This window comes from Giraffa tippelskirchi, chromosome 5, assembly GCF_054371585.1.
Source record: "Giraffa tippelskirchi isolate mGirTip1 chromosome 5, T2T-mGirTip1v1.2.pri, whole genome shotgun sequence".
Taxonomy (NCBI): Eukaryota; Metazoa; Chordata; class Mammalia; order Artiodactyla; family Giraffidae; genus Giraffa; species Giraffa tippelskirchi.
In genome coordinates this window covers 71,232,704-71,246,633 of record NC_137279.1, presented here as the reverse complement: position 1 = coordinate 71,246,633, position 13,930 = coordinate 71,232,704, and the positions used below count along the sequence as shown (strand labels likewise).

Below are 13,930 nucleotides of genomic sequence, written 5' to 3'. Positions count from 1 at the left end.
AGTTTTAGTTACCCGAGGAAAAAAATCAGATAACAATAAAGTTACTGCAGAGAACACATGATGCTGACACCCTCACACTGTTTTCTTCTCTCTAATCACAGGCAGCCGGAGCAGCCAGTGAACACGGTAAGTATTCAGGGATCATCCTTCTCCTGAGGAACAATTTAGCTGATGAAGGTGGGGCTCTCTTTCTGGCTCTGGTTGGAGAGTCGCCCTGATGTTTGATTCCTACAGTGGGTGAGGGCTGGGGGTGCAGAGAAGAGACTAATTTCCCAGGAAAGAGCAATGTCTGTGTTCTATGGGCCCTGGAAACAACTCCATCATTTAGAGGTTGTGGGTTTGTGTGAATCAGGGTTGGAGGCCCATGTGTGAGCCCATGTGTTGTGTTTCTGAAGCTCTGTGTATGTGTGTTTCCTCAGGAGATGTTTCCCTCTTACACAGCACAAGTCAACTGTGAACTTTCTAAATGCTTCTCATCACCACTGCACACTGACTATACATTACCTGATTCTTTCCTCAATTCAGCCATCCCTCCAGTTTGGTTCATATTCATTTTCCTCAGATGGAGATGGTGCTGAGAAAAATGGCCCAAGCTCTTGACCTCCTAAGTGGACAAGTCAAACTGAGGACCTAGGGGTGGTCCCAGTGTGACTGCTCTGGACCCCTGACCTGCACTTATCACTCAGCCATGGGATCCTAGTCATGGGGAAGGGGGTCCCTGCATCTATGTTTATGCCTGGAGGTAGTAGCAGCTCCAGAGTTCCAGACCATGCCTATCATTATAAGGTGCGCCCAGTGGTCATGGAACCCAGGACAAGCATAGGTGGAGTAACAGCCAACTTTGGCACAGTCATTAGTGTGAAAATCCCCTCGGGGTCACATCCTCCTGGTGAACTCACAGATTGTGAGAGTTGTGTGGCCTTGTGTAGACAATGTCGGTCCTATCTGTTGGTGGTAGTGACATTGCTTAAACAAGGAATAAAGCAGATTATCATTAGGGAGATATTTCATTTTACTGGGTGATATTACCATAAGCTGGAGAAGGCAATGACACCCCACTCCAGTACTCTTGCCTGGAAAATCCCATGGACGGAGGAGCCTGGTAGGCTACGGTCCATGGGGTCGCTAAGAGTCGGACGACTGAGCAACTTCACTTTCACTTTTCTCTTTCATGCGTTGGAAAAGGAAATGGCAACCCACTCCAGTGTTCTTGCCTGGAGAATCCCAGAGACGGGGGAGCCTGGTGGGCTGCCGTCTATGGGGTTGCACAGAGTAGGACATGACTGAAGCTACTTAGCAGCAGCAGCAGCATTACCATAAGCCTTACATTGATTAAACCTGGTAGCACACACTCTAAGGAACATGTCAAATAGATCTCACGTTCAAACTCGGTAGTTAGCCTAATGACCGTGACTCATTGTAATCTCCTAAACAGCTGGGTCAGAGACAGTCAGCATTCACCCTATGCTTCTTCTCCATTATGAACTGTCCCATTAAATGTATCAGTTCTGTCAGTGTGGACAGCCACTGTCTCAGTGGACATGCAAATATTGCTTGGAAAAATGAAGACTGGGAAAAATATCACATGATTGATAATAGATATTTGGAAAAGTAGGATTGAATTCAGTCCTCTAACAGAGCTTGCTTTTAATCAAGAACAAAATCTCATAGAAAACTTGGTAAGTTCAATAGCTGCAACTTTGGATCCTGGGGAGGGAGTGGTCTAGGAAGAAATCCAGGGCTGATTTAGCAGATGCTCGAAACAAGCAGGAGGGACGTTCATCTCTGTCATTTAAAGCTGGAATGCATTTTAGTGTTTCTTTTTTCCCCAATGGTTAGGTTATCATTAGATCACTAGTTAAAATGCAGACTCTCTCTTTCATTTCTTTCCTGCTCCTCTCCTTTGCTCTCCTTCATCCAGCAGAGAGGATGATTCAACAGCAGCTTAGTCCATAGTTACTTACCTCCCTCATGCATACACTCCACCCCTTGTCCCTATCAAAAAAAAAAAAAAAAGCTGAGTAACTGGTGAGTAGCCTCACCAGTGTCCGAAGAGCTACTCTGTCCCTCTAGCTCCCCAGGAAGACCTGGTGGAGGAACTGTGCTTTCTATAATCAACTGTCCCACTAAACAGATGGCCCCTGTAAGTATGGACAGCTACTGACTCAGTGGAAATGTACTCACTGTATAGAAAATGAATATTGATAGAAAAATACTATATTATTCATAATGGCTATTTTTAAATGGTAGGAATTCAGTAATATCAAATCTTGTATATTTTATTTTCTTTGAGACAAGTAATTAGTGAATTAACAGAATAGCATACTTTGCCCAGGATTGATTTCAGTCCTCTAACAGAGTTTACTTTAAATCAAGTACAAGGCCTCATAGAAAACATGATGAACAATAGCCACAACTGTGGATCCTGGAGGAAGACTGATCTGGGAAAAATCAAGAGACAGTGACAATTTAGCAGGAGTTCAACATGAACAGGAGGAGTCATGGGTCTCTTTCGTTGAACAGTACACACGTTTAAGAGTTTTCCATTTTTTAGATTGAATATTTCATGTTGATTCGGTTCCTCTAGCTAGAAAGCCAAAGATCTGTTTTCATTTCCTTCCACTGCTCCTTTACTTTCCTTCCTCCTCTAAAGAGGATGGATGAACACTAGTTCAGTCCCTGCTTATTAACCTCCCTCATTCATACACAGCACCCCAAGTCCACACAAAGAGAAAACTCTGTGCATGATTCCTGAGCAGCCTCACCAGTGTTCTAACAGTTACTCTGTGTCCCTCTAGGTTTCACTGAGGACCTGCCAGTCAACCCAGCTTGTGACAGGACCGAAGAGACTCCATGTGTCTCCAAGGAAAGTTGTTTGTTCATTGTTTTTTTTTCTGGTCTGAGATAGAAATATTGTTTCCTTTCTCTTTCAGTAGAATTAACTTATGAGTCTTTGAAGGTGTTCGTTTCAGATAGAGACAATTCCCTTGGTTGGGATAATGTGGAGTGAGATACTTGTTACCAAATCATGATGCCTCAGTCCACAGTATATCAAAATATTAGCATCCATTACACCCTGTCGAGTACAGAGTTCTCTCTCCTGCAGCAAGATTTCCTCTAAGAAAAGAATTCTGCAATTTCCAACCCACATCATCTTGGCAGTTCCATCCTCCAGGCCAAGGTCTTGCCTTTCATCCTGAGTATGTGTGTTCTGATATTGCTGTGTTCCCTGGACTCCACCACTGCTCCTCATCAGGAGCTGTCACCAAATGAACCAAAGATTGTGCATCTATGTGATCTTACCCTCATGATGTCTTCTCTTCTGTACTTGCAGGTGGCCCTTTCAGGATGTGAAAGTGGTATGTATTCTAGAATCATTCACTTTGGGAGATAAACTTTGTCAATAAGAAAGTTGGGGCTTTCTCTCTGGTTTTAGTGTAGAGGGAAAACTGATTCCAAATTCCTGCTGGCAATGAGTATAGGGGCCCTGGTGATAGAAAGTAATTTATAAGTAGAGCAATGTGGACGATTACTGTAGTTCCAGGAAGAAGCTGTATTATGGTTCATAGTGTAGGTTTGTGTCCATGGGACTGGGTGTGTCTCTATGTGTAATGAATAGTGTGATTCTTCATGTGTCTGTGAATTTTTTGTGTTGTGTTTTCCTGGATAGTTGTCACCCTGAACATCACTGTTACTGGTATCAACTTCCCCCCAAAATTTCCCATCACCATGTACCATTAATGAGTATGTATATAAAAATTAAACCAAGTATACACATTCACTGTATCCATTGATTTTATACCAAGGGGACTTCCATTACCCTGAGAGACAAATCCCATCACTACCCAGGAGAATGTTTACTGGAGTCTTCTTAATTTTTCTTAAATTTTTTCTTGTCTCTGCTGGGTCTTCATTGCTGTGCAGGCTTTTCTCTACAGGTGGAGAGTGAGGGCATCTCTCTAGCTGCATAGGCTTATTGCTTTAGTAGCCTCTTTTGTTGCAGAGCATGGCTTCTAGGGCTCTTGGAATTCAGTAGTTTTGGAAGGTGGGCTCAGCACTTGTGGCTCCTGAGCTCTAGAACACAGCTCAGTCCTTGTGGTACACTGACGGGTTTAGTTTCTCCACGGCATGTGGAGGCTTTCCAGACCAGGGATTGAGCTTGTATCTCCTGCTTTGACATGTAGATTGTTACCACTGAGGCACCAGTGACGCCCTACACGATTCTCAAAAAACAAAACCGTGTTTCAGTATCCCCCTCTTGGGTCAATCACACCTTCATTTAACCATAAATCCCATTTCTTACTAGGTCTTATAGCATTTTGATTGGTCATGATTCATCACTCTGCCATTTCCCTCATTCCAACTCTTTCCTATTAGAGCCTCAGAATGAATCTTCCCCCCTCAATCAAGGCCCCCAGTACTGGGGAGGCTCCTTCCTTCTGCAGGGAGCCCCTGGTGGTACCCATATGCCACACCCAGGTCTAGAGGAATCTGAGAAAGAGGAACCTAAAAGCATAGATGAAGTTCAGTCCAGATTTGCCTCTTAAGCTTTGAAGTGTCCCGTCAGTCCTGTTAATTCAATGCACTGTGCTATTCAGCTTGTCTCTAGAACTTTTCCATCCTGCAACAAAAATTTTATTACCATTGAACAGATACTCCCTCGGTCAACCTCTTCCCAGTTCTTAGAACGACCCTTCTACTCTCTGCTTCTCTGAATTTTCTTTTAGAAACCTCAGGTAAATGGAATTGTGCAATACGTGTCCTCCTTTGACTACCTTATTTCACTCTTACCAATATCCTCAAGCTTCATTCACAGTGCTGCGAATGACAAGATATCCTTCATTTTTAAATGCTGAAACACCTTCCAGTGTGTGTATACACCACAGTTTCTTTTCAATTTATCTGCCCGTGGACACCGGGCAGTTTTCTTGGATTTCGTGTACGATACAGCAACGGATATGTGATTGTAGGTATCTCCTGGACATTCTCATTTTATCTTCTTTGGACATAAACTCAAAAGAGTGATTCTTGGATCTTATGATCGTTCTCTTAATACTATTTTGAGGGACTTCCAAACTGTTCCATAACGGCTATGTCATTTTACATTCCTACCAACAGGTACAAAAGTTCCATTTCTCTACTTTGTTGCCAAAATCTTTTATTTTCTTTTTAGAATACACAACCTCAAAGGTGATATCTCCTTTTGACTTGGTTTCCATTTCACTGATACTTAGTGATGTTGAGCACTATTCCTATGTATATTGGTCACTTCTCTGTCTTCTATGAAGAAATGTCTATTGAAGCCTTTACACATTTTTTAAAGTCAGCTATTTGCCTGTTGTTGTTTTGAAGCTGAGTTGTAGTAGTTGCTATATATTCTGGATATTGGCCCATTATTCAGATACAAAGTTTGCAGATACTTCCTCTCATTCCATCAATCGCCTTTCTGTTGATTGCAGAGGAGAGACCCTCCTTTCTTCACTTGATCATTTCAGAACCCTGGCAAAGATCATTTGGCCTCACATGTGTGAATTTATTCAAGAGTCCCTCCTTATGAGTCATTGGTCTCTCTGCCTATTTTGCTGCAGGTAGAACACAGTTTTGACTGCTGTGGCATTCTTACCTGTTTTGAATTCAGGAAGCCTGAAGGCCCCATTGTTGTTCTTTGCTCTCAAGATTGTTTTTGCTCTTTGGGTTTCTCTTCGATTGCAAAAGTTTTAGTATTGGGGGATTTTTTATTTCCATTTCTATAAAAATGACATGAGACTTTGTGAGTGGTTTCAATATATATGTACATCACTTTTAGGAGTATAGGAAGGTCAACAACACTAAACATTCCAGTCTATGAATATGGTATGGTATTCTGATTACTTGTCTCTTCTTTCTTTCAAAAGTATTCAATGGTTTTCAGTGCACAAATCTTTCACTTCCTAAGTGGCCTTTTGTGTTGCCTTGCTTGGGACCTCTAGAGTCAGAGATGGGAAAGATGGGCTCTTGAAGATTGTGAATGTCCCTTCCCTCCCCTCTGTACCTACTCTCTAGTTACTTGTCATACAGGAGCTCTGGGCCATGCCCTTCACTGCTGCCTACAAGTGAGCCCCCTACTGGGAGTTTGCTTTGAATCTGAGTGTTCACCTTACTATTGGAATGCTCACAAGCACTCTCCCAATGCCTGGCCTAGGTTCAAGTGCCCAAGGTATACCTACATATGAATGATCTCATCAGGGCATCAAATTGTCTACAACAGAGAAAAGCCTGAAGAGGCAATTAGTTGCCTTTTCCTTGTCTTTGGAGCTATGAGAGCTGACCTTTCCAATGTAGTGGCCACTGGTCAGATCTCCCTCTCTATAATTAACATATTTCAAACAATAATTAACATATTTTTTAAAAGTCACAAAAAACACACATTTGTTGATGACAGTAGCCATATTTCCAGTGTGTCCATAAGTGTTGGAATTTCAGCTTTGTAAGCTTGAATGTAAGAGCTATATTGGGCCTGTAGAAGTGTAAGGTTAAAGCGACTCTCTCTCATATGAAATTGTGCAACTGGGATCAACATCTTGTTGAAGGGCTCTGACTCCACAAACACAGGGGAGGTCTGTGAACCTGGAGGAAAGGCCAGGGAGATGCTATGTGAGCCAAGCGGAGAAGGAGAAATGGGTGGGTCAACTTGTATAATAACTGTGTTATTGCTCATGGTTGCCTTTCTGCAGACTGCTTCCTGGAAAGTATTAGCAGCACTGATGCAGAAGAGAATGCAGGTAGGGAACAACTCTCAGGTGGGATTAACAGGGAGAGGGTTCCAGGACCACTTGGGTTACACCTAACTTTTGGAGATGAAAGAAGGTAAATATAAACTGAGGAAGTAGAAGGAAAGATGTGTAGAATTTTGATTTGTTCTTTGCATATTTTAATGATTTTATAGACCCATGTGATCATGTGCTATATTGTACTGAGCTTAAAGACATCTCTTTTTTTTTTTCCATTAAAAAATGTCCTTTCTGACAAGACTACTCTTTCCTTGTCCTTTCACTGATAAATGTGAAAGCTTGGCTTCTGGTTAGTACCTGCAGGGTTTTATGTATGAGGGACTTTGGCTTTATGTTTAAATTCTCCTATGCTGGCCACATCGTTGTGGGCACAAAATTGTCACAGTCACTTGACACTGGAGACCAAGTTCTGGCAGTGTGTCAGGTAGTGGGTGAGACGTGAACTCTCTCCTCCTGCATTTTCAGGACTTGTGGCGTCCCCTCACGTTTGTCCTCACTGTTTATTCCTCATGTAAAGGGTGCTCTCAGGGTTGGATGAGTCAGAGCACACGTGCTCTGGCTTCCCTGCCTGGGCTGAGTCTCACGGAGCTCATCTCAGCACCACACCTCCCCAAGGATGCTGTGCTGAAGGTGCTTCCACGTGAGAGCAGTCCATGTCCTCCTAGAGACCAGCATGGCCACAGATTCTAGAGAGTGTGAAGGGGCCACTGGCTTTCTTTACACATTTGCTCTCGCAGCCCTGCTGACCTGGCCTCCTGGGACTGACCAGACCTAGGTCAGAGACTCAGAGCAGCAGGACCTGGGGAGACTGCTCCCTTAGAACCCACTACTCCCTCCAGACCAAAGCTCCAGATGGTTTTGATCACCGGCTTTGCACACTCCTCAACTCATTTATTTACCTTTTATTTTTGTATTTGTTTTGCATTGGAGCCGTGGAATTTTCTGATATATTTTGAGTATGAGGTCCTAATGAGATATATGGTTTGCAATTTTTCTGTAGGTTAACTTTTCGTCCTACTGATTGTTGAAGAGACTACCCTTTCCCTATTTTGTTGTCTTAGAACCTTCCTGAATTTCATTTCACTTTGTATCCATGAGTTTACCTGTTTGATTTTTTTTTAATTCTGATATTTAGGGCTATGCATCAGTTTCTATATCAGTATTATACAGCTTTGATTCCAATAACTTTGTAATGTTTTTTGAAATCAAGAGGTGAGAAACTTTGGTCTTTGTTCTCAAGATCATTTTGTCTATTTGGAGTTCTTAGTGGTTCCATACATATTTTTGGACTTGTTTTCTCTATTGCTATGAAAATGACATTAACATTTTGATTGCTGTTACAATGAATCTGTACTTAGGTTTAGGTAGTGTAGAAATGTCAACAGTACTAAGTCTCCAGTCTATGAGCATGGAATGTCATGTCAATTCCTCGTGCCTTGTGTCACTCTCTCAGTGTGGTGTGTAGTGTTCAATGTGCTGGTCGTGTCTCTCTGAAGGCCCTGTGTCCCTCTATCCCTGATCTCAGAGTCAGTGGTAGAGGGATGGGCTCGTGAGGAGACACGATGTCCCTCTCTCCCTCCTCACCTCTTCTCTGATGATGTTCAGCACAGGCACCCTGGGCCCTGTGTCCATACCTGTCCCTTCACGAGGAGCACCTGCTGGGAATTCCTCTAAGATCTGGGTGTTGACATTGCCATTTCAGTGTCCCAAAGGCTCATGAGTACCTGGGATGTGTGCATGAGCCCAGGAAATACCTGCAAATGAATCATCCAATCAAGCCAGTCAAATGGTCTGCAGAAGCTGTTGGGGTACAATTCACAGGAGTGCAAGTCCTGTGCTTATCTAGACTTGAGACCAAAGAAAGATCCCAGAGTTGACAGAGATATCAGAGGTTTAATAGATGGGATGATTTCCATGTCTGGAGTAAAAGGATCCTGGAGATACACCTACTGTGGATAGCATGGGACAGGCAGAAGAAAGCAGCTGCAGCATTCTTCACTCGGGGGGATAGGGAGTCTACCAGTTACAGTGGGAATGAGCAGGAGGTTGGCTCCTTGGTTAAGGTGGTTACCATGTAAACCAGCAGAGTGTAATATCCCTCTCTTAGCCCCTCAGGCTAAATACTTTCATGGGGCAGAAGTCTTGTCTTTGTTAATCTATGAGCAAACAGCCATCTTGAAATGGCCAGAAAATGCAAAGGAAATAATCAGGAGAGGGAAGATAGCAGAGGGGTGGTAACATCCTCTATATAGCCTTGCATGCTCAGTCACTCAGTTTTGTCTGACCCTTTGAATTCCCATGGACCCATATGCCACCAGGCTCCTCTGTCCATGTATTCTCCAGGGAAGAATATTACATTGGTTTGCCATATCCTCCTCCAAAGCCTCTTCCCAACCCAGGGATCCAACCCATGTTTCCTCCATTGCTAGGCAGATTCTTTACCACTGAGCCACCTGGGAAGCCCTACACCCTCCCTTGTAACAAAGTCCCCTGGCATTCCAAAAACTGTTCTACCACAATCTAGCAGAAGTGTTAGAACAAGTGGTACTGATTTCCAGATTCATTTAATCTTCCCTGGTGACTCAGATGGTAAAGAATCCACCTGCAGTGCAGGAGACCTGGGTTTGAAACTTGGGTCAGGAAGATCCCCTGAAGAAGGAAATGACTACCCACTCCAGTGTTCTTGCCTGGAGAATTCCATGACAGAGGGGCCTGGAGGGCTACAGTCCATGGGGTCGCAAATTGTTGAACATGACGCAGTGACTAAGCACGTGCACATGTATAAACTTATATAGTGGTTGTGTTTTATAGTGTGGTAGCCACTAGCCAGATGTGACTGTTATAATTTGCTTAAAGGCATGTATTACACGTGTCAAAACCACTTGGAATTTCAGGTTGGTTAGCATGAAGGTGAGAGCTCTAATGGGCCTGTAGAAGTGAGAGGTTGAAAATTGACTCTTTCAGCATCTCTGTCTTTAGGTTTGCAACTGAAATCAGTGTCTTATTGAAGGGCTCTGACTGGACAGAACACAGATGACTGCCATCTGTTATCCACAGTGGAGTGTCTTTCCAGAATCCTAGGAAAAATTTCAGGGTGATGCTGTGAGAGCCAGCAGGGCCTCAACCGGAGCAGAAGTGGGTGGGTCACTTGAGCAACCTTGTTGCTCATGGTTGTGTTTCTATGGAATGCATTGTGGAGAGCATTTGGTGCAGTGATGAGGAAGGGACATAAGTAGGAAACAACATTCAGTTGGGATCCGATGGGAGAGGGTTCCTGGAAATTTAGCGTTAAACACCCTGCTTGGTGGAGAAGGCAATGGCACCCAACTCCAGTACTCTTGCCTGGAAAATCCCATGGACGGAGGAGCCTGGTAGGCTGCAGTCCATGGGGTCGCTAAGAGTCGGACACGACTGAGCGACTTCACTTTCACTTTTCACTTTCATGCATTGGAGAAGGACATGGCAACCCACTCCAGTGTTCTTGTCTGGAGAATCCCAGGGACGGGGGAGCCTGGAGGGCCGTCGTCTATGGGGTCGCACCGAGTCAGACACGACTGAAGCGACTTAGCAGAGGCAGCAGCACCCTGCTTGGAGGCTAAGGAAGGAGAACATGAAATTAGGAAGAAGGAAATGTGTGTAGACTTATTCTTTTCATATTTTAATGATATGATAGAGAAATTATGTCCTGGACTTGCATTGTGCTCTAATGACCTTTTCTTGCTTTTCTCTTCAAAGATTATTTTTCCTGTAAGAGTTTCCTTTTCCTGCTTTTGTCACTGACTAGTATGGAAGCCTGGTCTCTGGTCAGCACATCTAGGGTATTGTGCCCTGCAGACTCTGTTTTCTATTGCGTGTTGAACTATGATGGCCATATCCTAGTGGGCACAAAACTGTCACTTGACACTGGAGACCACGCCCCTGTAGTGCACATCAATTCTCTTCTCCTCCACTTTCAGGAATTGTGACTTCCACTCTTGTGTGTCTTCACTGTTAATCCCTCATGTAGAAGGCACTCCCAGGGGTGGATGAGTCACAGGACACAGGATCTGGGTCCCTGCCTGGGCTCGGACTCTTGAAGCCTCCGAACCAGTGAAGGCTGATGTGCTGAAGGTGCTTCCGTGTGAGAGGTCCATGTCCAGCTGCTCCTAGAGACCCTCCATAACTGCAGATTCTAGAGTCTGTGAAGGGTCCACTGGGCTTCTTCACACACTTGCTTTCACAGCCCTGCTGACCTTGGTCTCCTGGGATTGAGCAGTCCCAGCACAGCTGGTCCTGGGGTCACTGCTGCTGTCAGAACCCACTGGTCCATCCAGACAGTCCTGCCCCATCCTCTGTCCTTTCCTTACACCTTGCCACGTCTCATCCCTCCCAATTTTCCAAGTTTCAGTGCAAACCTGGTGCTACCATGTGTTTATGGGTGACCCTTGTCACATCATTCTGGCTAAGTGAAATTGGAAGTGTTTGTCTCTATCCCCTGGGCCTGCAAAACTTAAAGGTTTTGCTGTGAGCGTTAAGTATCTCCCAAGTAACTAAGGTCACCCCTGGCAACGAGAGCGTCTCTGTTATGTGAATTTTTTGTCCTTCCCTCCCCCAGGGCACAAAACACTCTCAAGTCCATCCCAGGTCCTCCTTGGGAGGGAAGGATTGTTTCATTAAATAATGGACTGATTGGAGATTGTAGCCATACACCCATGGTCCTTCTTCCAATGTGTCCACATTGTAACCTCTAGGGTTGGTGGAGGTTCAAGGAGGAAGGAAAGGAACAGTGACTAGAGGAGAGAAATGAGGAAGGAAGTAGAGAGGAAGCAGCGGGCGAAGGAGGCAAGCAAGGTCGTGGGCAGAGATGCATGGAGACAGTGACCGCCTGGAGGAGGAACAGGCTGTCACAGCATCATTCCTGGTCACACTTAGACAAGTTGAGGGTGGCAACAGGATGCTGGCGGTCAGAGACTCACTTTTTCATTGAAGAGGTGAAACACTGAGGCCCTGGGTTGTCCCTGGAGACAAGGACACCAGGGGTTCCAAGTGACATCCTGACTAAATCTCCCCTTTGTTTTCCCACAGCCTCTCCAAATGGCCTCTGCCCTCAGACACCAGAAAATTGCATGGCAGATGATGAACACTCAAAGAAGGAGAGCAAAAATATGGAGGTCATTTATTTCATTCACACCTCTTAAAATTTTCTTTTTGTGATCCATAGTCTCTTCTTTGTATCCCTTCCCCATCTCCTCTTTCCATGTTTTTATGATTATCCTCCTGGAGCACCTGGTCTCCTGTAGACACTGGGGATCCTAGGAGCTTATATAAAATCTATGAATTTGTCTGCAGCCCTATTCCCTTACTCTGTTAGCATCGCCCTGTCTCCTGACCTCATGTCTGCACCCTTGAACCTGACTTTATCACTGTAACTGGCCTGAGCTGGAGTTGAGGCTGTAGTCAGCAGGTCTGGACCCACACAGCTGAAGGGCCCCCATGAAGTCTGCACTGCCCTGGGCTCCTCCATATGGCTACTTTGCTGCCCTGGCAGGGCGTGGACCTGCCTGACTGATCTCTTCCTTCCAGATGTCAGAAAACTCTCTGGTTGTTTCCCTGGGGAATGCTTTTGAAGATATCAACAATGATGATGATGATGATAAAGAAAACCAGAAAGAGCAAGAGTGAACGTGGGACCTGGGGTGAAAAGGTGAGGCAGACAAGGTCATGTGTCTCCATCATGTCCTCAACTTGCTTGGTGGTGCTTCAGAATAACCAGCAAAAATACTAGGGTCTGCTGCTGTGTGTGACCACAAAAGTGGAAACAAGAGCGTGGTAACAATCCGTGCAGATGAGTGGAGGATGCCCTGAGCACATCTCCCCAGGGTACAGGTCCCATCCCCAGATGCCCCTGAGGTTGCTTGTCTGGCTCTGCCTGCAGCTCTTATATTTCCGGTGAAGCGGGGGGGCACTGTGGGGCCACTGTGTGTAGGAGTCCAGGAGCTGCCGTTCCAGTGTGTTCTCTTTGAAGGTCCCCCCTGGGGGCTTCCTCATCTCCCTCAGCAGTATCCAGCTCTGCCCTCCAACCCCCCTAAAGGCAACAACGGGCATCCCTAGTCCATCACCGGCTGCAGAGAGAGGTTGGGGCAGCCCCTCCATCCCCAGTCCTGGCTCCTGGGATCAGAGTGAAGGAGACCAGAGCTCGTGCAGGCAGGGGGTCACCTGGCAGCTCTGCATCCCTGGGTGCTCCCTGGTCCTGAGGATCCCAGCCAGCCTGGGGGTGCCCGAGTCTGGGGTCCCTCGGGTTCTGGAACCCTGGGGTCCTTGGTCACCTCAGGCACCTTTTCTCAACCTGAAGTTGGAGGTTCTGTTTTTTTTTTCTGTGTGTGTTTCCAATTCCCAAATAAAGAAACACCAGAATGCAATTCAGTGCCGTGTACACTTGGGATGATGGTGCTGGTGGTAAGGAACCCACCTGTCAATGCAAGAGAGGAAAGAGACTCGGGTTCGATCTCTGGGTAGGGAAGGTCCCCTGGAGAAAGAAATGGTCACCCACTCCAGTATTCTCGCCTGGAGAATCCCGGTGACTGAGGAGCCTGGTGGGCTATCATCCATAGGGTTGCACAGAGTCAGACACGACTGAAGAGACGGAGCAGCACACTTGGGATGAGGGGCAGGATTCAAGTTACTCATGTTCCTTTTATTTTTTTCCAAGTCTGTCATTAATAACATATCTTGTTTTATTACCATTTAAAAAGCAGTGTCTTTTGTCAATTTTAATGCCGCAATATGCTAAACATATAAAATATACATTTTTATTACAACAACATAATGCCAGTTTAAAATCATAAACCTCAGAAGAGTTTGGCTGGGGGTTGGAAAGGATTATTAGGGAAAAGAGAGACCCCAGGTGTCTGTCCATTTCCAGCACTCAGGTCTCAGGAGCAGTTGTACTGAGTGTAGGGTGGGTGGCAGGTTCTCCTATCCCTGTGTCATCTCACCTCATGCTCCTCCCAGGGCTTGAAATGAAAAGGGGACTCAAACTTTTAGTCCTGGATCCCAGAATGCCCTGTTCGTCTGCCTGAGTCTCACTATCCGGGGGACCCATCAGTTGAGGGTTGCCAGCCAGATGCCCAGGTGTACTTGCTTCTGTGGGACATTTCTAAACACTTCCCGCTCACAGACAG

The 13,930-nt window shown here is 45.4% G+C and overlaps 2 protein-coding genes across 10 annotated transcripts in view; one reads left to right on the top strand and one right to left on the bottom strand.

The window, feature by feature from the left end:
* The window catches only part of LOC145506681 (uncharacterized), a 141,078-nt gene that overhangs the window by 111,283 nt on the left and 15,865 nt on the right, over positions 1 to 13,930 (bottom strand). The window lies entirely within an intron of this gene.
* Positions 1 to 13,930, top strand: part of LOC145506682 (uncharacterized) — a 28,546-nt gene that overhangs the window by 14,197 nt on the left and 419 nt on the right. For 4 of the 9 annotated variants that reach the window (XR_014054170.1, XR_014054168.1, XR_014054169.1 and 1 more), the window contains exons 10-15: positions 102 to 126; positions 2,799 to 2,870; positions 3,335 to 3,359; positions 6,714 to 6,761; positions 11,835 to 11,920; positions 12,333 to 12,453. Coding sequence is in view for 5 of the 9 variants with exons in the window: in XM_081491935.1 (XP_081348061.1) it covers positions 102 to 126; positions 2,799 to 2,884; positions 6,714 to 6,761; positions 11,835 to 11,920; positions 12,333 to 12,453 (366 nt within the window). In the remaining 4 variants the exon portion in view is untranslated. Of the gene's footprint in view, positions 1 to 101; positions 127 to 2,798; positions 2,885 to 3,334; positions 3,360 to 6,713; positions 6,762 to 11,834; positions 11,921 to 12,332; positions 12,454 to 13,930 lie in introns of all 9 variants that reach the window. The other 5 variants (XM_081491934.1, XM_081491937.1, XM_081491935.1 and 2 more) reach the window with 5 other exon arrangements.